This window comes from Corythoichthys intestinalis, chromosome 14, assembly GCF_030265065.1.
Source record: "Corythoichthys intestinalis isolate RoL2023-P3 chromosome 14, ASM3026506v1, whole genome shotgun sequence".
Lineage (NCBI taxonomy): Eukaryota > Metazoa > Chordata > Actinopteri > Syngnathiformes > Syngnathidae > Corythoichthys > Corythoichthys intestinalis.
The window spans coordinates 45,831,884-45,858,671 of NC_080408.1; the positions used below are offsets into that span (position 1 = coordinate 45,831,884).

Here is a 26,788-nt window from a genome sequence, read left to right on the forward strand (position 1 = left end):
GTGCGCCAATTGTTGCCACCATGTACACCTTAGCAATGTATCCTTTTAAGAGACTTATAAGAAAAGCATTTTGAGTCGCTACTCGCACCAGCTGTGATAACACATAATCACTTTTGCCACACACATAGCCACAACAAAATGTTCCCAAAGCAAACAGATTAAAAAATGTCAGGGACATGACAAAGCCATAACCTTGTACGCCCTGAAATTAATCGAGCTGCTTGACTGGACACTGAGTTACTAAACCCAGATTGTTTATTGTACAGTTTTGTGGCCATCTGATGTATGTACCATGTCTGAATGTGCGTCTTTAGTTGTATGGGGGACGGGAAACTGATAAGCATGTGCTTCTTCCCGTCCGCCTTTGTCTTCTTCGGTTCCTTCGGGCAAATCATATCACATTTTGTAATTGTCAATGATTGTCAATGATACCGATGATGATGACCATAAAATTATTCAAACCCAAAGCCATTCTTGTTTTCATCCAATTAGAGCCCATCAAAACTGTTTATTTGATCCAAAATGACAGTCACCTTATCCTGCAAAGGGCACATGGTGGCCAAGCCAAATAATTTATTGGCGATTAGATTTTTCATAATGGGTGTCATAATAATGGGCAAGATATTCTTAGTGCAGAATTTGAGGAATGCGAGATTAACTCCAGCAATATTTATTAACATGTTGAACAAGTGCACTTCTCTTTTTGTCATGCATGTGGTGTCAGTAATAGATTTTTCCCCCTTTTTTTCACATCACTTGCAAATGCAGTAAACCAGCGATTTTTCATGTTTGAAGTGTCAGCTTTAAACCGCAATTTTGCATTTAAGAGAAGACTGCCAATGTTTTATAGCAGGCTAAAGTGGTTAGTACAATGTCTTTTTTCATGAGCTTCAACTAACGTTTTACAATGGTTGATATAGATGTGTTTCCTTATTTTGTATGTTTGAACTTTTTCTACAGCGTGTTGATGACCAATAAGCATCCATGAAAGGAACTGGAGTCTCATATGCAATCAACACACGTGCGCTGTATGCACGCACGCGGCGATAAATCACAGATGGGAAAATTACCGCCCTCATTTTTATTTACCGAGCGATAAATTCACTAATTGCATATCGCGACAGTCTTTCCATCAATGGCACTGGAAAATAAGCATTAACAGTCGGTCCTTCCAGTACAAGTGAATTGGATGTCTATTATCAATGGTAGGCAATACGTTAATTTTACATCACTTCCATGTGATTTTAAGAAACTTACAGGTCATTTCCTGTAAATTTTGGATCATCTGTTAATTTTTCTGGCATTTCTGGGCTCCTTCCTTTTGTTTTCAGGGAATTTCCAGGTTACTTCCTGTTGATTTGGTGTCACGTCCTGTTGGTTTGGGGGCATTTTTGAGTCACTTCCTTGTTAACTCATTGGCTGTCATTAACGGTACTAGACGTCCAGTCCATTTTGAATGGGAGGGGGGCGCATGAACGAATGTAACTGCGGACATGAAAATGAGCCTAGTGCAATTGTGCACACATTTGATCACAGAAATCAGACATCGATGGTTTTATGACGCCAATGTCAAAATAAAAGCATGTTATTTTGTGTGTACAGTATGAATGAGCTACAACGTAGAGCAGGGCGGTAGACCGAAAATTTACCGTTACCGAAATTCTTCACGATGACCGCTGTAATTTTGACCATGTCGGTAAATTCAGTAATTTAATAAAACAAGAAAATATAGTCTTTTCATCCCGCTTTGACACTGTGTTGTTCAGCTATGTTCATTCCCCTTTAAGAAAGCAGACAGTGTGCTTACGTATGGAGTCACGTAGTTTTCAGGAAGCCAAACAAACAGAGCCCGGTAGGCTACCGCTAGCGGCTAACGCTACAAGTAAATGGGATGGAGTCGGGCTTAAGTTAGCTTCGCCAAACTTTCACCCGACATTAAGTAAACTCTTGGCGGGTTCCAGACGGGCTTTCACCCGCTGTCCTCCCTGGTTCTCCCGATTTCAGGAGAGGATGCTTTCAGTGCTTTCTTCTGGTAGCCAAGCCACAGGCTAATGCTAGCGGCTAACAGCGGCTACAAATGAACGTGATGGAGTCGGATAGCGGCTCTAACCTTGTCGAAACGGCTGAAATTAATGAGTGGACTGGGCAAGGACTTCATTTAGCAATCATTATGTTGCGTTATTTGGCAACTCTGTGTGATTTCTCTGAAAGCTTTCATGATGGTAAAGCACTCAGCATAAAGTATAGTCCAACAGTGAAGCCTATATATAATGGCCACAGCTATTTTTCTGTATGTGTTTGCTTTATTCTGCCATCATAAAACCTAAAATGTTTCATTGGCATCAGAGCAATACAGCTTTAATCTGGTTGTATCTGTGTGGGGGGAGCATGTATTAAAAAATGTTTCGGGAAAAAAAAAAAAAAAAAAAAATTGACGTAAACACTTGTGTTGAATAATTATGTCACAGCAGCCATTACCAATAAGTTGTCTGAAGTGTACTGTTAAAGCTGCAAGTCATTTGTGTTAGAATGACATCGTCATATTGATTTTTCTAATGTTGTACATTTTTCAAGTCATACAAGCTGTTATAAATGTTCACACGATTTTTTTGAATACAAAATGTTTAGACTGCATGTGCAATTGTTAAATTGAAAGCTGGTAAATAAATTCAACGAGAAACGGTTAATTTGTCTTCCATGCATTGATTCAAATTTTCAAATTATATAACAGTCCGCTTGGGCGAATTTATCGTCATTTATCGTTATCGAGGTAAATCTGCTCAATTTATCGTAATACGTACTTAAGGCCATATCGCCCAGCCCTACTACAACGTGCCTGTCAGGCAGAACAACCCTGCCGGCCAGATTGGACTCCGCCGCTTTCGGCCCAAGGGTCGTACGTTTGCAAAAACAATGCTGTTCATAAAACATACGTGCATGCAAGGTACAAATTAATTGGATTCCATAATTGGCTACAAAATCAAATGACTATCTCTTCAGCACTAGCAGAAAAAGATAACCCTTTATTCCCTCCCTGCTGTCACTGCTGTATAGTGTACCCAATGTGGTGCATGCATTTGTGTTTGCAACGCAAATTAAGAAATACATTTAAAACAGGTTGACGATTCGAATGCAGAGCCAGCGAGCAAATCTACAACTCAGGAAAGGACAATTGGTATGTGTGCATTTTTATGCCATAATTGAAATTTGTCCATCTCGCACGATTTCATGGTTCCCCCTTCACGCCGAGGAAACTAGGAGTCGCGTTTCACAGTTGCCACCATCACCATGGAAATGGCAAAAAAACATCTGCTGAGAGTTCTTCTAAATGACTTTCTGAGCAGTCTTCAAATGAAGCGCAGACGCACTTAAAGCAAATTAAATGCCTGGTTGGAATGTCCGGGTTACCAATGCATGTGCGTGTCTTGTATTGTGAGTGTTTTTGTGTCTAACCTGATGGATGATCTCAGACACTGGCAGCTGATCCACATATGAGAGTGTTTCCTGTTGTATCTCTCCGTTGTCCAAACTAAAAAAAATTTTTGTTTTTAAAATACATATTATAAATGTACAAAATACAAACTCAAAAAAGTATTTTTACAAGACTAATCTGAAAAGGCTGTCCTTTACAATGTATTTCCTGGAATGACTAGGTTGTACCACTAGTGGATTACCAGGTGATAAACACAAAGGCAACCTCTCCAAATTTCGCGTATTACGTATTATTATTATTATTTTTTTTAAATCAAAAACATTTCTAATATTGTAACTTCCTGTGAAAGCAATTCAGTATTTTTGTGGGAACACACACATTTTTTTAATTTTTTTTTTATTTAAATACTGCCCTGTCACACCCTTATCGTCCGCATCTTCCCTTTTCCTATCCAATTGGTTACCAAGCGCATGCCTGCTCACATGATGTCCCTTCGGTATGGGTAGTCATAAATGCTAGGTAGCATATACATTTCATTTTACTTTATTTTAGTATTGCAATTCCTTTTCTTTCATTCCATCTCCCCAAATCCTTTCCCGTCCAGCTGCATTTTCTTAATGACAATACAATAAAGGAGTCCTCGGGCTACGATGTCCTCAACCGACAATGTTTCGACTTCACGACAACTGTTCCTCATCCGCTATTTAGTCCACAGCACCATAGTTTCAGCTTAGTTAGTGCATAGTACTTGTCTGTGTTTGTGTGCCGGATGATATCTTTGCCCTTTTCAACCTACATTTTTGAAGTTCTGGCCTTTTTGCTCCAGAAACTAACGGTAAACTTAACGTCACAAAATCAACGGAGAAAGGAGAGGCACCAACAAACATCGGTAAAAATATGCTGCGTTCAGACCATAGTTAAACCATCATCAGGGTCCCCCCGGGATTGATAAATCTAAATTTAAGACTTTTAAGACCTTTTTTAATGCCATTTCAACTGAAAATTAATACTTTACTCACACCCTTTATTTAGGTCAGTGTTTTTCAACCTTTTTTGATTCACGGCACATTTCTACATTGGAAAAAATCTCGCGGCACACCACAAACCAAAAATGTTCCAAAATTATTTTCTGTACAGTATATTCAATTATAAAATAATTTCTCAGTATCTACACTTACTCAGTGTGAAATTTGAGCCTGTTTAGATGAACACAAAGTCGATATCCTTATTCTTCAACAGCTCTCAGTCTTTGTTTTTATTTATTTATTTAATTTAGAAGCAGTTAGGCTTGAAAAAGCTCCGAATTATCAGACAGGGGGACTTGAGCAATGTCTAACCACATCAGGGCCGAGCATCTCGCAGACAATGGCTTTGTAGGCAGGTAGTATTAATGTCTCTGTCACGGTGTCGGACTTTTTGGATTTAGCAACAAGGTAACTGGCTTTGAGGGCTTTCTCATTTTCCTTCGTAGTTTTTACATTACAAAAAAAGTTGCCTATTTCTCTGTTTTCACGAAGGCGAACAAAATAGTCCATCGGCTTGTTTTGAAGCGACGGGTGTTTCGTTTGGAGATTACGTTTAAACTTGCTTGGCACCATGGCGCTGTGCTGCTCGTGTCGCGTTCAAGAACTGCTTGGATTTTAAGCCATTAGCCACCTTGCTGTTCTCAACAATGTGTTGTAATATAACACAGTGGGAGGATTGACGGTCGTCACATATGACACTTTCGAGTATATCGACACATGACGAGTCTAACCAAATATGTGCTGTAGATGTGTTGGGGTCCACATTGTCGCGGACAGCAAGGTTGTTGATGGCTAGAAATCTGACCAGTTTTTGAACGCGACACAAGCAAACTTCGCTCATCTGCACACGACCGAGAACTTTCTACCTACTCCTTCCTTCCTTCCTTCCTTCCAACTGCCACTCCGCCCGATGACGTAAAAAAATATTGTAATAGCCTGAAATGGGGAAATAGAAAGGAGACGAGTAGGTGATGACTTTCCGACTTTATTGGGCAACAATGGAAAATAATAAACACAATGACAGCGGCATCTGCAACATGCGACCGCTAACTTGCTCTCATGCAGGTCTCCCTCCTTCCTTGCTTGCTTCCTGCTACGTCACCACTCTGCAGTCTGATGGCCCCTTCCAGGGCCCGCACAGTTGCAGACATTACAATATATATATACGAGGGGTATTCAAAAAGTAATGCACCCAACTTTATTATGTACAAACAAATTATAATAGCAACACGTATTATACATCAAAATTAAGGTACAAGTGTGAGGATTACAATTTTACTTCTCCACATAGTCTCCACCTCTCTCAAGAGCTACAGTCCACCTATGAACGAGGACATGTATACCAGTGCTGTAGAACTCAGCCGGTTGATCTCTATGCCAATTCTTGACAGCAGTTTTCACTTCATCGTCATTGCCATATCGGTTGCCCCGGAGTCCTTCTTTCATTGGACCAAAGAGGCGGTAGTCTGACGTTAAATCAGGAGAATATGGCGGATGTGGTATCACAGTCCATCCAAATGAAGTGATGACCTCCATGGTCCTGATGCTTGTGTGAGGACGTGCATTGTCATGCTGGAGGAGCACATTTGCCATGCCCAAGTTGGGCCGAACACATCGAATTCTTGCTTTGAGCTTCCTAAGAGTCTCAATGTATACCTCAGAGTTAATGGTTTCCCCCTTCGGCAAGAATCCACAAGGATTACACCTTGAGAATCTTAAAAAACAGTAGCCATAATTTTGCCAGCTGACTTTTGGGCCTTGAACTTTTTGGTCCTTGGTGAATTTGGGTGACGCCATTCCATTGATCTCCTTCATGGTCTTCAGTACCGTTTTTAAATCACTGTACCCCATCTTCTTACAGTACTATAGTCTATGGTATCATCCTTGTAGACATTTTTAGCCCGTTGTGAATCCTCAGAGGGGTTTCTCCTTCTGCATTTTCAATTCAATTACAGCTCTTTGTTTCTGACGAGCTTCAAGGGGGCAGCCATTTTGGAAGCTAGTTTAAGCTTTAAAAATCTGAAAATAAGAAAAACAAATAGAACAATCACAAAAAGATGTGTCCTATCATGTTTGTGCCAAATATAAACAAGATTTTACCAATCCTGTACGAGCAATGCACTTGAGTGCATCACTTTTTGAATGCCCCTCGTTTATAATTCTTAGATTAGATAATTTCTTGCGGCACACCTGACGATCTCTCACGGCACACCGGTTGAAAAACACTGATTAAGATAATATTGAATCATATTAAATAAAAGACAGTAATTGAGGTTAATTTTGATGTTCAAAGTGTTGTTTGACAAAAGAATGCACATACTGCATATATTTATATATATATAAATATAAGCATAAGGAACCAACAATTTGCTACCAAAATCTTCCACCGTCACAGTGTCTCACCTAAATCAATGGCTGCCATTGACGGCGCTCAACGCCCAGTTCAATAAGACCAGGGAGGGCGAATGAACGTTCCTACATCCGAAACTAGAGCATTGAAAGTCACTCTTTCAGATTTTTGGAGATTTTAAAGGCCACTTTCTGTTCATTTTAGAGCATTTGCTGGTCACTTCCTGTTGAATTTGAGTCACTGTCTATTCATTCCAGAGTCATTTCCTGCTCTGTAATCCAAAATCAATAGAAAATGACTCATAAAATGCCCCAAAATCAACAGGAAGTTACAGAAAATCAACAGGTTGAAATGACCTGAAATGGCCCAAAATACCTCGTTGCCTGGCATTGGCTGCCACTGACGGCCATAGAAGTGAGAGGGGCCTTGGGAGGGGTTCATTCGTTCATTCCTAGTGATAAACCAACAGCAGAAGGATGAAGATGGCTCATTTTTTTCTGTTTATTAGTTGTTTTGTAGAATGATCTCCTGACCAATGTATGATTGATAATCGTATTGCCCTATTGTGAGATTAGTATCACAAATCAAATCGTATCGTGAGGTAGCAAGAGGTTCCCACCCCTAAAATTGAGTGGAAGAGGTGGAGAAGTTGGTTTTGTTTTCATTTTGTTAGAACACAACTACTGTAGGTCATAGCCCGCGCTAAGTTTTTGGTTGCAAATAAACTGAAACTGAAAACCCTAACTCTCCATTCACCTCACAGCAATAATTGTGAGTACGGCATCATATTATCATGCATTTTACTTTTTTTTTTTTTTTTTTTTTTTAACCAAGTATTTTGATGTAAATTTAAAAATTAACAGTGAAATCAGACTTCCGCGGAAATTTGGTTTACGTCGCCAGCGTAGGAACAGAACTTGTTCAAGGACTCATATTAAAAGTTTTTCAGCTTTTAAAGACCCAGATTTGCCATTTTGTGTGTCCAAGCTGCTGAATAAGACAGGTTAAAATCAAAATGAGATCAAATAGATCTCTTCTAGTTCCATGTGGATGTAGCCTTGTCTTTCTCGTGAGGTTATACGAACCCGCACATTTCATATAACCTGGGAAAGCTGATTGATTGAAGGGCTATTGTAATTTGTGACTACAGTATTCAGGTTTACTCTTTTACTTTATTGTAATTGCCCTTCAAATATACCTTGGGAGCAATTTTCTACAACAATGCATTTTTTTTTAAACAACCAGCATGATTGCTTTTTAATGCTTAATGATTTGAATAAGGTTCATAGACAAAGAGAACAAAAGAAATCAATGGTTTGGTCACGCAATAGAAATGGTCAGATAAAAGTAGTTACTGCAATTATGGTTAAACCTCACCATTATGCAGCACTAATCATGTAAGTGTATAAGAGCTTGTCTCCAATGTTGGAGTGCTTTCTAGATGCTTCTGACATTCTTTGGTAAACCACTTCAAATACTCTTTGAGCTAGGCTTAATTTAAAAGAAGAAAATCAAGCACCCCCCCTCCCCTCCAAATACAGCTACACTCCTCTGTTGCTTTAATAAGCTTCTTTTCACCATATAAAATCTTAAAAGTTCTTCTTGAAGTTCTTGAATAGACACAGACATTAGCACAATTAATTGGGTGCCTTGCACTTCAACAATATGCACGCTTCCATTTTTTTACACGATGAAAAAGGTGCTGTCATTAGCTGCCATTAATGTCCTGTATTATGACTAATATAACCATATTGAATGTGAAAATTGTAAATTTTAAGTTGATGGTGGTTATCTTACGAAATAAAGGTTTTCAGACATTCCTTTGTGCAATTGAAGGTAAGCTCAGTCTACATTTCTGTAACCTTTGTGGCTTCTAAAAGAGTTACTTTTGAGCATGTATGTGAATCATAAAAAGCAAGAGAGGGATCAAACCTGTTGTCAGCTGCGTGTGCGTGTGTGTGTGTGTGTGTGTGTGTGTGTCTGGGGAGCGTTAGGATCCCTATGAGTAAACCCACACTGCTCACAGAAATATATACAGTTGTGTTCAAGTTTGACATTCATTATTCATCATGTTTATAATCACATTAGATAATGACATGCCAAATAGAGAAAAATAGCTAAAATCACAAAAACATTTTTGGGAATATTCCAATTAATGGCCTTTCTGTGGTTACTCCATTGACAATATATACCTCCCCCCCCAAAGTCCACCACTCTAAGAACAGAGGTTTCCATTAGTTGTTGTCAAACAGCTGATGAAAACACCTGTTGATGTAAACGAAACTCTAATGAGTAGCAATTAAGCAGATTTAAAAGGACTGTGACACACGGCTCTTCTTGGCAGTTAATGACATCTTTACAACATGGTAAGGTCCAAGGGATGGTCAAAAAAGTTCAGAGAGGATGTCATTTTACTTCATAAGCAACTATACGGTCATAAAAACACGGCAAAGAGGCTAAACATTTCAAGAGAGACAATTGGGACCTTAGTCCGCAAGTTTAGAGCAAAAGGCATAGTGGAAACGCTACCTTGCAGTGGTAAAAAGAGTTACTGTCTGCAACTGCTGTGTGATACCTGAGGCGAAAGGTGAAGAAAAAATCCCCAGGTGACAGCTGAGGAACTACGACAGGACATGTCAGAGGGAGGTATTCATCCCAGACAATCAGATGCACACTGCAAAATGATGGCTTTCATGCAAGAACTCCCAGGTGCAGCCCCCTGCTGCCTCCAAACCACAAGAAGATTAGACTCCAGTATGCCAAAAATAGGGTTGCACGATGTCTGTTTTTTGAAACAGATATCGATAACTTCCTGCTGCTCAAAGCCGATACCAATATCGATAACCAATAATAATCATATAATTTTAAACATTTTTTTATTCACTCGGGTTTTTGAACACCGGGAGGTTAATTTTTTTTTTTTTTTTTTTTTTTTAAACTAGTGGTCGATTCAACATAGATTTGCCTTTGAACTTGTCAGGGAAGTTCAACTTTGAACTCCAAGACAATTGTTACCTCGATAGCTCGATTAGAGAAATGAATCAGACCAACCAAAGATTGCCTGCTTCGAAGAACGTGATATATCAAGGATACAACGGCGTGATCCTGCAAGGAGCCGTGAACACGCAAGAGTACAAAGAAGTACAATAGAGGCTGGACATTTATACTGTTGAAAGGGCGTTAGCCAAGGATCTTTACCGTGAAACAATACCTATGAAAATGAAAGTGAAACTTAAGTATCAACTCTGATGGTTTTCCACAGAAGAACCTTGTGACTTACAACCTTGAGAACCTGGCCGTGGCTGGCACCAAAGGCAGTGAAAATTCCATAAGTCCACAAGAATCCTTTTGTATTATGTTCAAAGAAATACAGCACACAAACATGGATGAATACAGTCTAACAAATGACTATCGTATCACAGCAGTTATGTTTTATAAGCATGAATAAAATTTCTTTCACAGCCCTCACCAGATTTTTCATAATGACATGAACATTTTTATAATGAACAAAAGTAAGACAAGAACATTATTGACTTCAAATAAAGTGCCAACAATTATTTTTTTTAAAAAAGTCAATCACAGTCAATATAATTGAAGATGTGTTTCCTGAACAATGAGCACTGAACTAAAACAAACCCAACAGGTACAGTGGTACCTCTACATACGAAGTTAATTCATTCCAGGACCTTGTTTGTAAGTCGTAATGGTCGTATGTCGAGCAGGATTTCCCCATAGGAATACATTTAAATTCCGTTAATTCGTTCCACAGCCCAAAAACCTACACTAAATCCTCAATAAATACTGCTTGTACTATTATAAATGGCAATTACACATAGCAAAACAAATAAGTTATAAATAAAAATGGGAATAATATAATAAGAATAATAATTTATAATTGTTCCTGTAAATAATGTAACGAATCGATTCTAATGTGGCAACTTTTTTTTGCTGTACCTGAACGCACCGCGGGGCTGACGTCACAATGAGAGGGGTTAGTGCGGTTGAGATAACATTTTTATTTTCTTGAGAACACAGTCAACTGTGGCGGAAAATAGGCGTTTTGTGTTGGGTAAGTTCTTAAATAAATGATAAAAATGTGACGAAGCTGGAGATTTCCTTGGTGATGTTACCACAATAATAATTGTCACCTTAACTTATAAAGACTGGCGAACGGTTGTCGGAAGAGGACCGTGGAGCTGTATTGTTGAGCTATTTCATAGATTCGCACCCCACACTCAAGTTTTTTATATAATTTGCATCTGCATTTCAAAGGTAAGTGTCACTTTTTTCCATGTTTCACCAACTGTACCAACTTTTTTTTAAACCTGTGTTGATTTCTCACACAAGAAAATTCGCCGTGGGTTCTTTTGCAGTGCTGTCATGTCGTATTTCGAGCATGTCGTCGGATGTAGAAACAAATGGCATGTCAAATTTTACGTCGGATGTCGAAAAGATCGTGTGTCGGAGCGATCGTATGTCGAGGTACCACTGTATTGTGCTTTGTCATCAGATAAAAATATTTGGTCCTACTGTACAAGAGAGGAGACTGTTGTGGTCTTGGTCCATGAAACAACTTTTTTAACCTGGGAGGGAGGTTAGGACAGCAAGCCTATCAATAACCAAAAGGCCTCTCAATAACTTACTAACTTATAACACTGTAAAATGCAAACATTATATAGTAATGTTCATCACAAGTTCCTCATAACTCAAATATGGTAGAACAAAAAGGATTATTGGCTTACCTTATAAAAATAAATATAAACGGCAGTGAGTGAACCCATTTTCAATAAAGTATGAGGTTTCTTCTCTGCATAGTACGAAATCCTACCAAGCATGCTGGCAGGACTAACATTACACGTCTATACTGTATGTCCGGGGTGAAAACCTACGCGCCATGAATGGTTGCCGATCGAAGTGTGGAAGCGTGTGGCAATCTCATCATGCTTTGCCGATAAACATTCATCTGAAAAGTGGCAGTGGCTTGGAATGATGAACCTGGCTCCAAATGACGAAGTAGCCGCCTGAATCCTATGTCTTCGACGAGGGAAAAGGGTCGGTTGTCTAGCGCTATCATTTCTGTCATCATTTTTGTGAAACTTTTCAAAGGCCTCCTTAAATGGTACAACCCCGGCTTATTACCTGGCTTTGAAATTGGATGGGCAGCTTCATTGGCAGCTCATGCGTCCTCGTACTCTTTTAAAACACCATCGACGCAATTGTCATCTTTTAGGTGGCTTATCAAGATGTGTTTCTCGCCAGCCGTGTGGAACACTTGAGCGTGACGTCACAGAAAGGGAGCGCTTGATTTACAAACGTACACATCCCAATCCACCGACAACGTGCCAAAAATATTACAGTACATATTATCAGTCCTATTAACTCATTCACTCCCAGCCAGTTTCACCAGAGCAACCCCCTTCGCTCCCGGCTGTTTTACTGGATTTTGTCTGATTTTGCAAGGCCGACAGAAAATCTATTGCTATATAAACATGGAACCCACCAAAAGAAAGATTAGCCTCTCTTCTTTCAGCAGGAAAAAAAAAGTTCATTTTCCATTCTTTAGATATCAGCATTAGAAAATAGCTTAGATTGAGCAATTTTCCAATTTCTGATGAAAAAAACAAATTGAGCTTTTTGTAAAAACATACATTTCAAACATAACTTTCACTTTAACACTGATATTTTTTGCTTTTGTGACATCCCAAACATCTGAATAATGTTTTCCTTCTACAAAATAACAAACAACAAGACAAATAGAGCTTTTGATAGCAAAGTAACAATTTATTTACACATAACTAATAGACCTGGGAATCTTTGGGCACCTAACGATTCGATTACGATTACGATTCAGATGGTCCGATTCGATTCTAAAACGATTATTGATGCACCCCCCCCCCCTTTTTTTTTTTTTTTTTTTTTTTTTTTAATATTTTGTACATTTGTTCCAAAATTGTTCAAAAATACTCTCAGGCTAAACCAAACTACTATTTCAGTATCAAGTTAACATATAGCAGTAAACAAATATACAAAAATAACAGTAAATAAAAAACTCCAGTCCCCATTCTGTATCAGCAGCTTTAAACTACATTCAATTAATTTAATGTGAATCAACCGTTAAAGTTGTTAAAATTGCTCCCGTTAATCCATAATTTCCCTTTTGTCAACTTTCGACATGTGAAAGTTTTAAAACTATTTTAAAGATAGATTCAAGTCAGTATTTTACCGATTTAGGAGTATTTTAGATAAAAAGTTAATTAGGTTTGCTTGGAAGGTTCGCTACAACAGCCTTGCAGAGAAGTGTACTGCTTTAAGATGGCGGCCGTTTACTACGTCTGCATCTAGCTTTTTGTAGATGTGCTGCAAACGCTAGAGCTACGGTAGTGCATCTAGTCTTATATAAATGATATCTACCGTAACATTATGTGGATGATGTACTTTTGTAGCAGCTTCAGGTATGTTGTTGTGTTTTTTTATCTCGTGGCATGAGTTGAGCTAGAGCCGTGAGTTGAGCATTGGCATTACCCGAGGGGCCGGGTAATGAGAAGCATGATGTTTAGCTACTCTCGCTCCGTTGCTCATTGACCGCGCAGCGCGCTGAGTGTGTTGTACTTCCGCTTTACTTGGCATATTTCAATAATCGGAATTTGGATGTTTGTGAATCGTTCTCGAATCTTCCACGGCCGAATCGCGAATAATCTAAGAATCGGAAATTTTGCACACCTCTAATAACTAAACTATTGAACTGAGAGATGACTGTGTTGTGGCCGCGGCTGTATCGGCAGACGGGGTAAATTTTTCCCTCATCACCGCCTGTCTGTCTCATCAAGATAGATTTTTTTTTTATCTTTCTTTTGTAGTGACCACTACCTCAACAGAATTCACCTAGGGAACTTTTGTGGGGCATGTGCCTTGTGTTTCACATCGTTCACATCGTTCTCCACATTTTTCCTCACACTTCTTACTTCTTCCAACTTCCGTTTCCTGACTATTTCTCTTCATTCATTTCCTTTCATGGTCCGATATGAGTTCTTATCAAATGCGCTACTGCCCTCCAGTGGCCAGTTTTATTGCTTTAAAATGGATTTTGAGCGTTGTGCTTTGGAGCGAACTTGCATCAGAACCTAGAGATGTCTCTTGTGGAAAAAAAAATGTAAAAGACTTACAAATACGTTTTTGGGACACTAAACAATTAAAAATAGACTGTATTTATGCATTTTTGGGAGCAAATGAGTTAATAATGTTATTGGATTTATTGGGATGACGTCATAATTCCTATTAGCGGACCGATAATTATCGGACCAATAATTATCGTGCACCAGTAGCCAGAAACCATGTCGACAAACCACCAAGGTATTGGGATAATGTTCTCCGGAATGATGAGACCAACCTTCTTCAGCGTATGCAAGGTAATATGAATTCAGTTCACCACCAGGAGATCTTTGATGCAAATGTCATGCAACCAGTGACAAAGCTGAGGCTTGGGAAACGTTGAAACTTCCAACAGGACAATGATCTTAAACACACCTTAACATCTACCAAAGCTTGGTTGCAAAAGAAGGGCTGCAAGATTCTGAAGTGGCCATCGCAATCACCAGACTTAAATCCCATAGAAAATCTCTGGTGGGACTTGAAGGCATTTGCAACTTGCAAGCCAAAAAAATGTTCATGAACTGGAGGCCTTTTACCCATGAGGAATGGGCAAAGATACATGTGGATCGCTGCAAGAAACTTCTAAAGGATGTTATCGTCTCAAAAGGACGTTGTACTAAATTTATAAATACCTAAGGGGTTGAATAATTTTGTCAAAGCGGTAATCATAGAAAGGCCATTAATTGGACTATTCCCAAAAATGTTTTTGTGATTTTAGTTGTTTTTCTGTATATGGCATGTCATTATTTAATGTGATGATAAACAAGATGAAAAATAAATGTCAAACTTGCAAAAACACGTATCTACTGTGGGGTTTGAATAATTTTGAATACATCTTTACAGTGGGAAGCTTCAGTACAAGAAATATTTATTTTATGAAAAGTTTTGACAGTTTTCAGCTTCACATTACGAAAAATTATTCAGGATTCAAAATACGTACGATAAAAGAAACGCAATTTTTGCTCGCAGAAATTTTTTTAAACTTGTGGCATAAAGATGCCATAAGATCCTGTTGTATTAATCAGAATCTTTCCAGTCATGCTTAGTAAGAATTTTGCTGCCATAATGGTCAGAATCTTTCCCATCTGGTTTCAATAAGACGCTTCTAATCTCCTATCAGCCTATTGTGGATGACATTTCAATTTGGGAGCCGCACTGTGATGACATGCACAGGTGTGACGGTGTTGTTGTCCAGTAATGGGCTCTACATCGTTGCAAGAAAGAGCAAACGTCTCACATAGAAAGTTTTTACGTCCACACTAGGTGCGCAACATTGGTATCACTTTCGGACAATGTCTCATTGGAAAGGTAAGGTTCCACATTTTCGTTTTTTTATATGTAAAAAAATCATGATATGAAAGCCACTCACTAATTTTCTATCTTGAGGTACCACTACACTGACCCAATCTTATAACAGAGGCGGTCTGCAGCAGCAAAAAAATAAATAAAAAACTTAATAAAATCAACGTTTTCCTGACAGGGTCACAAATCAAATGGATCAATGCACGGAGGGTTCAATGGCAAAATTAATTCGGCGGTCATTACGGCGTGACCGTAGTTTGCCTGCGTTTTGGTCTACAAGAGACGACTGACAGAGTACAATGTCATTACATTGTTAGGCCCCACAGATAATGAAGAGGGGAATAAATGCGCCATTAAAATGTCCTCTCAATCAAGTGTACTTCACTTAATGGAAGAACAGGATGTTAGGAAGCAAAATGGCCGCTTACAGAAGGTTGCCAGAAAAACAAGAGGGTTGAGTGCCAAAAAATGTTGATTAATGACATACTATATTTAATAACAGCCTGGTGGCATGTCTAATTGTGCTCTGTGATAGGGATTTATGTGAGATACAAAGAAATTTCTTGACGGACAGTAATGATCATGTTCCAGAATTCGAACAGTTATAACAGATTGACACCTACAATGATAGCCAATGAGTTAAATATGGCATTAAATTGGCCTAAATGGACAAACCCCAACCCTGATAAAAAATACACAAATTAGATATGAACGATACAGAAACCTAGTACGATGAATTATGATAAATTTAATTGCGTGAACGTGAATTTATGATAGTGTTGTGCTAATCAGGGGTGTCAAACTCATCTATGTTGCCACATCGTAGTTATTAGCTTTCTTGGTTATGTCTGCCAGCTCGTACTGCCACAATTAAGTGACTAATCAAGTAGTATTTTGATTTTAGGCTTAAAAAGAAAAAACGGCAAAACAAACATTTTTTCCGAAACAACTAAATATTCTTGATTAATTTTATTTAAATTTTAAAAATCCATAAGGGGAAAAAAAGGAAATATTCATTGATATCTAGTTTAAATGTCTTATTCTTTGATAAAAAAAAATTTTTTTTAAATTAAAAAATGTAAATATTCCTTTTTTTTTTAATCAAAACTATTCATTTAATTTAAAAACAAAATGTCGATATTCTGGTTTTTGTAGTCCTCAATTAGAAACTTATCTTGGCGAAAAACTCAGTCAACAACTGAGTCAAACTGAAGTTAACACATGGGCCGCACAAAGTCAACATGTGGGCACTACAAAATGTGGCCCTGGGGGCTTGACTTTGTGTGTCAAACTGTTGATCTGGGTGCACAATATTATATGATAATAGTAATATTAAGTATAATACCAACCTGAACAATGCAGTGCAGTAAATGATGCAGTAAAATTATATTATTAAATCATTAACATTTACTTGGCTTGGACTCACCGACCAACCTTCTACTGAATTAAATCACATACAGTATTCACAAACTGTGGTACGCCCTTCAGGGGGTGCGCAAGATAAAAACAAATGAACTTTATATACCATTTAATTGGACTGGACTGACTCGTCAACCCAATGGTTTAAATCAGAGATACGCAAATTGAGGTATGTTCTCAAGGGGGCATGCAAGATAAAATAAGAATATTAAACGTGACATACCATTTAATTAGCCTGGACTGACTCACCCCCACAAATACCCGAACTTTGGTGTGTCCCCCCCCGTGGACATTAAAATAAAAATATTAAAGATTAAATACGATTTAATTATCGTGAGGTATGTTCTCAAGGGGGCATGCAAGATAAAATAAGATTATTAAACGTGACATACCATTTAATTAGCCTGGACTGACTCACCCCCACAAATACCCGAACTTTGGTGTGTCGTCCCGTGGACATTAAAATAAAAATATTAAAGATTAAATACGATTTAATTGGCCTGGACTATCGCTAAACGGGGTTTGTGTGTAGTGTGCAGGGAAAAGGGTACGCCATCTCTAAGGAAACACATGGCGCTCTCCCTATTTTCATTCGTGTTATCTGGCTTCCACAGTGGCACTCCAGCAGAGGAGGAACAGTTTATTTATTTTTAAATTTTTACAACAGACGGGGGGAGGTTCTGGTACAGTGGTGGTAGTGAATAAATTGACCCATTTAAGTTTTTTTGTGCCACCCTCCACATGAAGAATAAAACAATTTCCCAAGGGAAGGTAGCATCATTAGGCGAGCGTGTGTGTCGTTGCCAACGTGACTTTCATTATTACTTTAGTATGCAGATTAGTTTCTCATTAGCGATACATCTAAAAATATCCTCAGCAAAGTCTAAATAAAAAAAGAAATAGTGAGCTGTGTGGTGAGTGCATGGGAGCAATCAAAAATAGTGACTACACTAATTTACGTCTATTGCGTGGATTCTAAATTAAAAGACTAAATAGGTAATCTGGTGCTGAAATTAATTTGTACATCTCCACAGTGTTCAAGACTTGTTAGACTTTATTATCATTTGTTTGTATGTGTGTTCAAGATAACAATAGGTCTTAGTCATTCTTGAGTTATCAAACTTTCGGGATATGTTTGTAATATGTAACAGTTGATTAAATTTTGGGGTAGTGAGATCAAAGGTCACACAGGTCAGAAAAGGAATTTTGTGATAACTCAAAAACGAATGAAGGGATTACTATCAAACTCGAGGATATGTTTGTGATCATTGTTTCCATTAACGATGAAAGCGTTTCGTCCACAGACATATTTCACATGACAATGACAAGCTAAAAACGTGTTATAGGTCAGCAGTCCCCAACCACTGGTCCGTGGACCGGTACCGGTCAGTGATCCACTTGGCTCCAATCCACAAGAGAAATAATATTTCTGTATTAAATCATGGGTGCACCACAGACACTCAAGTATATCAATCAGGCTCCAACGGCGCACTGCACATCAGTTGCCAGATCAGAACAGTGTGCAGCCCAATCACACTGTATAAATAACCCGCCCATTTCAGCGTGAATCTGCCCAATCCGTCTACAATGCTGTACCTACGCACTCACTGCACATGTGGTTCTTCATACAACTAATATGGTGGAACACTGTGAGCAGTGGCGGTTCTAGGATTTTTCTAAAACAGGGGCCAAGAAGGGGCCACATGTACTAGTAATAGGCCTGCACAATGTATCGTTCGAACATCGCCATCGCAATGTGCCCATGCGCAGTAGTCCCATCGGGACATCAGGACGTGCAATTAATTTTTGTTTTAATTAAACTTTTGTTTTGCTTCATAAAAGCAGCAACTGTGCAGAAACATGGCTTCCTGGATCCCTTTATACATCAATCTTCATCATTCACAGACAAACCCCCTTAGCCTGGATTAAACGGTATTATATGAAACTAGGGATGTCCAGATCGCATATTTTTGCGCCAGAGTCCGAGTAGCCTGATTTTGAGAATCTGCCGATACAGACCTGGCAGCCACAGTAATAGGGTGGTAGGTGGGTCCAACACTTTTTCTCTATGGCGTGGCTCCCGGGGCGTGGCCTCCCCTCTGCCTGGGCTGCTGGCCGCGGGAGTGGGGGGAGGTCAGGGTTCCGATCTCGCATCGCCCCGCGGCTGCTCCTTGGCATTCTCCTGCTTCCGCCTTCCCCTTTCTTCTCTGCCTCGGTACCCGCCCTGCGCTCCGCCGCGGGTTGTTGGCTGGACGCCGGTGTATCAGCTGGATGTCACCTGCTCCAGCGGGGGACCCTGCTCTGCCCTGGGCTTGGTGGGCTGCTGGGGGTCCCGCGGCGTGCTGTGCCGGTTAAGGGGCTTGCGGCTGTGGCTCGTGGGCCGAGTGGGCAGACGGGGGTGGGGGCCGGGGTGGACGTGGGGTTGCTGGCGCGTCCCCTCTTCCCATCCCTGAGGGCCGGTTGATGGGAACGCGGGTGGCCCGTGGGACCACCCTGACCACCCTGGAGGTGACGATGGCTCCTTTGCTGCGCTGCGCCACGCTACGCAACCCCCCCTCCTGGCCTGGGCTGGCTGGGTGGGGGTCGTGGCTCTGGGTTGGCGTCTGCGCGGTGTCTTTGTTCGTCTGCATGGCTGTTGTGTGTTTGGCGGGGTTCACGTGCAGCTGGATGTGATAGGGCGTGTTTGGGTGGTGGGGGGTCCCGGTGCCGGGACTGGTGGTGGGGCGGCGTAGGGTCGGTTGCCAACAGGCTAACACTCACAAGGGACTCACACGATTACTGGGTTCTAGATCACAGAGCTGATATGTGTACACTCTACCCCTCCCAATCACTTAGCTTATAGACTTCTCCACACCCCTCCCCTTCTCTCCCGGGTCAACAGGCCCTCCACATGGTGTCAACCGGAAATACTAGTACATCTAGCTGACGATAGCACCAACATATTAATAGTTAGTGTTGGCGTTCGAAGTATTTCTTGTTGTTGTTTGTGTTTCTTTTCTTTCTTTTCTTCTGTCCCCCCATAACCCCTTCCTGTTCGCTGTCCTGTCTTAATAAACGAGATAAGTTGAATCACAATGGGAGTAAAACATATTCTCAATGTGAAACATTAAAACTGTTCAGACCAACTGGACACTTAGACTTCCATTCTCCGTGTCAAACAGCTGAACAGTGGCCTATACTACGAACTGAGTTCAACCTCCCCAGAAGTAATCCAGTTTACCAGCGGGTAACCGGAGTTGACAAAACCTGGTTGTCTAGTTTGTGGTCAGTCGGTGCTACGACGCTGATTATGAGGTTGATTAGTCGAACCTGTGTCAACCCAGTCAGAGTTACTGCGCGTTCACATAAAAGGGGGCGGAGACCAGAGTCAAACACTACTTGTGACGATGGCACGGGCACCTTACTTCACGGAGGAGGAATGCACGATGATCATGCGGAGTTATGAGGAATTAAAATCCACCCTCACCGCGAAATCGAACATCGTTTCAGCGAGTGGAGCGCGACGGGTCTGTTGACAGCGAATTTACAGATCGTGTGATTTGTGAATGCGTCAATATGCCAGTTTACTTATGTCCATGCAAAGAAATAAAGCCTGCTGTCAGGACAATAAAATAAGATTTGGTACGTTAACAGTAAAAAAATAATTTATCGCGCATCACCACATGAAGCGGGATAATTGTATGTTTAGTCCCATTGACTGTATGAATACGTATGTCCTTTTTTTTTATTTTTCCTTAGTTTGGGCCTAAAAAAATCAAGCCCGACCCGAGCCCGATCAATTAACTTGATTTGCAGGCCCGAGCCCGAACCGACCCCCCCCCTCCATAATTTTATGTTATCTTTGTGAGGACTCAGGAGAAGAAGGAAATGCGGGGATGCCATGCGTTGTTGCGTGAATTAAAGCCCGTCTTTTGTAACAAATTTTCACAGTTAAACAAGACTGTAAGATGAGTATTCAATAAACATTTATATCTTTTATATTTGTGCGTCTGTCCTATCAGTGGATTTGACATTTAATTTAATCTCTTCGAGTTGGCAGAAAAAAACGCAAGTTTTCTCAATGTTTACATAGTCTACATATTTCTATGATTATTATTAACTCATTTACACAACGAAATAACGCTGGAAAAGTCCGTTAAATATATTTCTTGTATATGAGAGCAAAGCTCCGCATTCGTTTACATTCAGCAATTTCAACGATCAATTTGAAGCGTTTCCATACCCCACTTCGAATCGCACGGCATACAGTGTTCTTACGCAGATATTCAGCATCACCATTGGAATGCATATATTGTCCCTGGCGAAAGAGCGCACGGAGAGGCACACAATCTGCCCGTTTGTGAGGGCCTGACTTCGGCGGGTTACATTATAGTGACGTCCGCCTCGATCAGTTGGCACAGGTAAAGAATTCCCTCTGCTGAAAATCTATATCTTTCATGGAGAACATCTTCCGGGTACGCCAGCGGATTCTGGCGGTCTCCAAAAACACGTGCCCTCCGAAGAGAGCCCCTCACAATCCGCGCGCCAATGTCGTATGGGTCGTCCAGGTACGCTGTCATTGTCAGGAGGACACGTCTGCGGAGGAGTGCTGTTTAAATATAGCGTGGTTAATTAGAAATTCTGGGGTTAAGCAAGATCTAACTCTGAGACGACCAGGTTTGTCGTGTGGGGTGTGTTGCCATGGCAACACTTCTCGGTTCCAACATATCCACCTTTCGTAGTCTCGCTTAGCTGCGAACTTAGGTCGCACGTGATGAAGTTACTCTCGAAGTTACCCTGCTAAGCCAGAAAACTGGCTTCGTAGTATAGGCCACAGGACAGGTTTAAAAAAAATAAATGAATAAATAAATAAATAAAGAGAATCTGCCCATACAGAGTCTCAAGCCGATAGCGAAATAAGTTGTTTTTTTTGCTTTAACGCTCATGTTGCTGAGAACGGCCTTTCACTTAGATAACGAATAAGTTTCCACAGCACACTTCAGACTATCTAGCTTAACGATTAACGCATTTGTGCCTTTGATCCTAGAGCAACCGAGGCGTCTCTAGCCAGATCAATGCTACAAACCTGTCAATCATCATTACCTTTAAGTACCAAATGGCACCTGCACTGGCGACAAAGAAAAATAGTTTGGTCGCACTGCACTGCTTAGCAGTAGGGAGGGTAAGAGGCTGAACAAGCACGAAGCAGAAAAACATCAATTTTTTCTTTATTAAAAACCCGATCCTTTTTTAGCCAATTCCAAACCTCTGAAAAATGGCGCGATCGGCCCGATTTCCGATTACGTGATCGGATCGGGACTTCTCTAATGAAAACAATGTGGTCATAGTGAGTTGACCAGGTCAATTCAATTCAAATCATCTGTGGAAAATTCAAGTTTTAATATCGCAATATACTGTATATTGCAAACCCCCCAGAAGTCGCAATGTCATTTTTTTCCCAATCACGGTCAGCCCTAACATGCAACCCTCAGGAGCCAAGTGTTGCTGCCATCTTTGTTCAGTGGTTGCTCGGTCAATGGGGCAATACACATATTATCCTGCATGAGGTGGTAAAAACATCTTAAAGTATGTAATAATTCGTATTTAATCATACTGTGTGCAAATAAGGATAGAATACATGGAACAATAATTTTAATCACTTTTCTGAAAAGCGATTTTAGACACAAAAAGCAGCATTAATATTTAGCATATTCTAGACACTACATTATCTCATTCTATCTCACTTCAGAATAGAAGGATTCACTGGTTACCATGCTTTGTAATAAAATGGGAGCACGGACGCTTCGGGGCCATTCATATTAGAGGTGGGGCCAGTGTCCCTGTGGCAACACCCCTAAAACCACCACTGCCTGTGAGTACATTTCAGAAACTTTTTCTTTTAGTAGCAGTGCCAACGGCGCTTGTTGTAAACGGACTCTCGGGAGCCATTGGAACACTGTGCGGATCTCCAATCGTGCCTTGTGTGCACCTGGCATAAAGGCCTATTCAAATGAGCAACAGCAGTGTCCAGCTTGCAGCATATAAACACATTCATTTTGTATGTGGGAGCAGCAGTTTCATGACCTTTGGGGCGCTCGAAAAGTGGCTCTCGCACCACGTTATCACCAAAACTAGAATGGCCATTTCAATCTCACCCTCCGCCTTGCAATTACAAAAGTCATGGCTTTCCTGTGCGACAATAAAATTGGCATTTCGTTTCCTTGCTGCGGCGAGGTATGTCTCTTGCCGTTGTGCGGTCCCCCACCCGTCTTTCGCACCCCGCAGGTCCACGAGAAATATTGGAATGCCGTTCCTTACCGGTCCACAGGGAGAAAAAGGTTAGGGACTGCTGTGCTAGGCAACTGCGACATGACGAGACGAAAATGCGACATTTCTGTCATATGTTCACAATGCGTTTACATTTGCTTATTGTACGTGTAGTTAAGTTAGCTTACACCCTTGCCCCGTTTGGTTGTGACCCCTACACACACACGCTCACACACACGCACATACTCACCTCGGCCTTGCTCCAGCCTTGCTTATTATGAAACACACAGAAAGATTTGCTTTCTTATCTTGGCAAGAGAGGATATACAATGTTGCTTTCACCTTTAAAAGTCTGTGATGATTGATCACTACACACTAAATATAACTGGAATTGTTAGTATATCAATCACATTCGCGTTAGCATTAGCGTGGTGAGCATCCTCGTAAAATTGAATATATTGAATGGTTTTACTGCTGAGTGTGTATTATCAAAGGAAGAACTGTTGCTTTTGGTGAGTTCAACACAACTTGATCTCGTTTTTAATAATAGTGGTAGTTTAGACAGACCTGCATCTGATTTAGTGCCGACAAGAACCTGGTTTTGATTGTAATAGTTTGTATACATTTTTTTAAAAACATATGCATTTAACATTACTTATAAACAATTTGGTTCATTCGAAATTATTGTTGAGACTATGAAACTACACGAAGACTAACCTATTTTGAAATGACAAATATGACAGTCTCTTGGACGAAAATACTAAAGACGACCAAGACAGAAGAGATATTTTGAGATATGAGGTCAAAGGTTACAGACGTCAGAAATGGAATTTTGTAATAAATCGTTATCAAGTTAACTCAAATTTGCAGGAGACTGCCTTGATGAGGAAAAGAACGAGTGACAACATTTTAGGGCCATGAAGGCAAATGTATAGTCCCACTATTCCCACTTCCCAATGTGGCGATGCTCTCAATTTAATTGCTTAGGCAGAGTTCTTCACATTCTCAACAGCACCACTGGTTGTTTTACCAAACAAGAAAATGCAAGCAGGCAATCATTAGGGGCTGAAAAAATTTGGAATATAAAATAAAGTTCCTGCTAGGTTGAACTGAAAATAAAACTTGGTTCACCAGTAGAAGAATTGTAACATCTCTCTCTAGGACAAAACTGGGGCAACTCAGCAGAGCTGCTGGTGTGTTTCTGGTCTGCATTATTGATTTTCTCGCTACTAATCAATAATAAACTAATACAGGAAGTTGTGTGTTGCCTAAGGGACCAAAGCAGCCAATGATTAAAATAGAAATGGCAAGCCCTTCTAATTACTAATTAGTGCTGCTAAACATTCTGACTACTTGCAGTTAGTCATTGTCACGTGAGTCTGCCATTTATTTAGTTTTTGAGAACAGTCTTAACCTTCACTGTAAATAAAATATGTTTATTGACTACGTTCTCTAATGTTTGCAGTGTGAAGGACAGGCTGAATAAAGTTTGCTGTGCCGCTGTGTTTAATAAACAGTCAAATTTCCTGAAGCGTCAGTTACATGGACCCACACACGCAGTGACATATGAGATGGCCCCGCCGTTGGTCTTGCGAGCTAGCGGGCTGGCAACTGGAACAAACAGATAACTTTCCCTGCAGTGTCTCTGTTCTGTGGACCAAGACATTTGCCGCAGTAAAAATGTAGGAAGAGTTTGTAATGAAAAGTAGTTTTAAACCTGCCTTATTCTGTAACTTCATCTTCTTTGTATTTTCTGGGAGTACGCTGACTCTAAGAGGCTAGTCATGTTACTACAGCACTAAAAACACATTGCTGACATTTTTAGCAATGGCGTGCCCTCCCAGTCAAAATGGATTGGACATCTCTTGGTGTCACTGTTGTTAAAATTTTATTCATTTCTAAATTGATTCATAAAATATATCAAAAATATATATATAACAATGTAGTATTTTAAAAATAAATCGGAACCTTGGGTCCACAATATGTAGACATCACATTTTGTGTCCTGTACATCACACTTGTATAAAGTGATGGCCATGTATGTGGACGCCATCTTAAAAAAAAGGTTAAATTTTATCTAGTTTTGAGGAACTGTCAGAGGAAGGTTAACAAGTCTGTACAACCATCTAGTGGCATAACTCGTTATTACACCCAAAAATGACTGCAGAATCACCCAAGGTGGCGCTAGAAAGTTACTTAGTCTTAGCCTATACAGGTGAATTTTTAAACTACCATAACTTAAAAAAAAAAAAAAAAACATTTCAGCGCTCAGGAAAAAATAATAATGTGGCCATCTTTTCAATGGTAACCCCAATAGCTGAAAATGGTTTGAACTGATAAATCCAGATGTATTTTGAAAGATATGTATTGGTAAGGTATTTGAAACAGCTAAGTTTTTATTCTCGCAGTCGGCGTGATGTCACGATGACGTAATGTCGCATAGCTACGTGTCACTATTTTGAGATGGGGGCACGCACAAGTAAACGTCCGTAGACAAACGTTGTCTAAAATGTATATATTCCAGCTGTGTTTTGCGTTTTTTTTTTTTTTTTTTTTTTTATAAAAACTTAAACATGACTTATTATTATCACGAGTCACTGCCGACAGACGCGAGGAGGCGATATAATTTAAGATTAGCGTGTCTTGGCCTGTACATCTGCCCAAACAAAGTCACAGCTGATAGCTGGATAAACAATCCAAAGGAACTGCCTGCAGTGGAGTTCGGAAACATCTACAACTACCTCATAAAGTCACCCAGTAAGTTGACCTTTATCAATTACGTGAAATATGTATTGTGTGGAACTAAGAAAACTGGTAGTATATACGGAGTGATTATTTCTGCCGTAACCGGTAATTCGCCTCCAAGTGTTATTTAGCTGGGAATACATCACGGCAAAATAACCAATTCCCACCAGGCCAATAATATACCGATTGACCGATCAGAGCAGTTCACGGCAAAAGAAAAATAACGCTTTGCAAGTTGTCAGTTCCGGTAATAATAACCACTGTAATAATAACCACTGCCTAGTCTATTGAATCCTAGCAGCTAATTGGGGCAAAAAAACAAACGAACAAACAAACAAAAAAAAATCGATTAAAGTTTACTCACCAGTAATAAAATGTTGGCTGCAAACGTAAATGTGCCTGGTCCACGGAACCGTCTTCTTTTACTGTTCCTCGATTGATTGCTTTCAGCCAATTGTCCTTTTCTTCTCACGAGGAAGAATGAAGAACTTCAAATGCGGTTCTGAACTCTTCCTTGTGTTACAACCCGCAACACGGCAACTTTTAGTCATTCAGACGGAAAAAAAGAACGCAAATAAGACAAAAGTTCAATGCGTTTGTACTGCAATGTACTACAGAGCAACTGGTTGTGACTCGTGTTTTGCCCCCATTTCAATATGGCGACGCTTTGTTGTGGCTGGTGACGCTATTAATGCCCGGACGTCCGACTGCAAGAATAGTCTGTGTAAATGCAAGTGTAACCTGAGGACAACCTGACAGTGCTATAGACCAGTGTTTTTCAACCAGTGTGCCGCGGCACACTAGTGTGCAGTGAGAGATCGTCAGGTGTGCCACGTGAAATTATCCAACATCGCATTTTTTTTACGAGTTTGTAACAGTCACCTCCTTAAATGGTGTTCCTCCCGAGATCCACCACGCGGTGGCGCTGCTTTATTTACATTGAATATGTTCTTCTTCTGTTGCTGCTTACGTTTATGTTGGAGTTAATCTGCGAACGCGTGTGTGCGAATCGCTGAGCTCCCGAGTGACGAGTGGTCAAGGTGGATTTATTATTAATTTTTTGTGAATAAATGTGCATGAGTGGAAGGTTCCCCCCTTTTTGTTACGTTTATGCACGCA

The 26,788-nt window shown here is 40.2% G+C and overlaps 1 protein-coding gene across 3 annotated transcripts in view; it reads right to left on the bottom strand.

The window, feature by feature from the left end:
* pigk (phosphatidylinositol glycan anchor biosynthesis, class K) overlaps nucleotides 1-26,788 on the bottom strand; it is a 77,088-nt gene that overhangs the window by 20,049 nt on the left and 30,251 nt on the right. For 2 of the 3 annotated variants that reach the window (XR_009066961.1, XM_057857444.1), the window contains exon 10: nucleotides 3,454-3,529. Coding sequence is in view for 2 of the 3 variants with exons in the window: in XM_057857444.1 (XP_057713427.1) it covers nucleotides 3,454-3,529 (76 nt within the window). In the remaining variant the exon portion in view is untranslated. Of the gene's footprint in view, nucleotides 1-3,453; nucleotides 3,530-5,126; nucleotides 6,478-26,788 lie in introns of those variants that run through there. The other variant, XM_057857445.1, reaches the window with a different exon arrangement.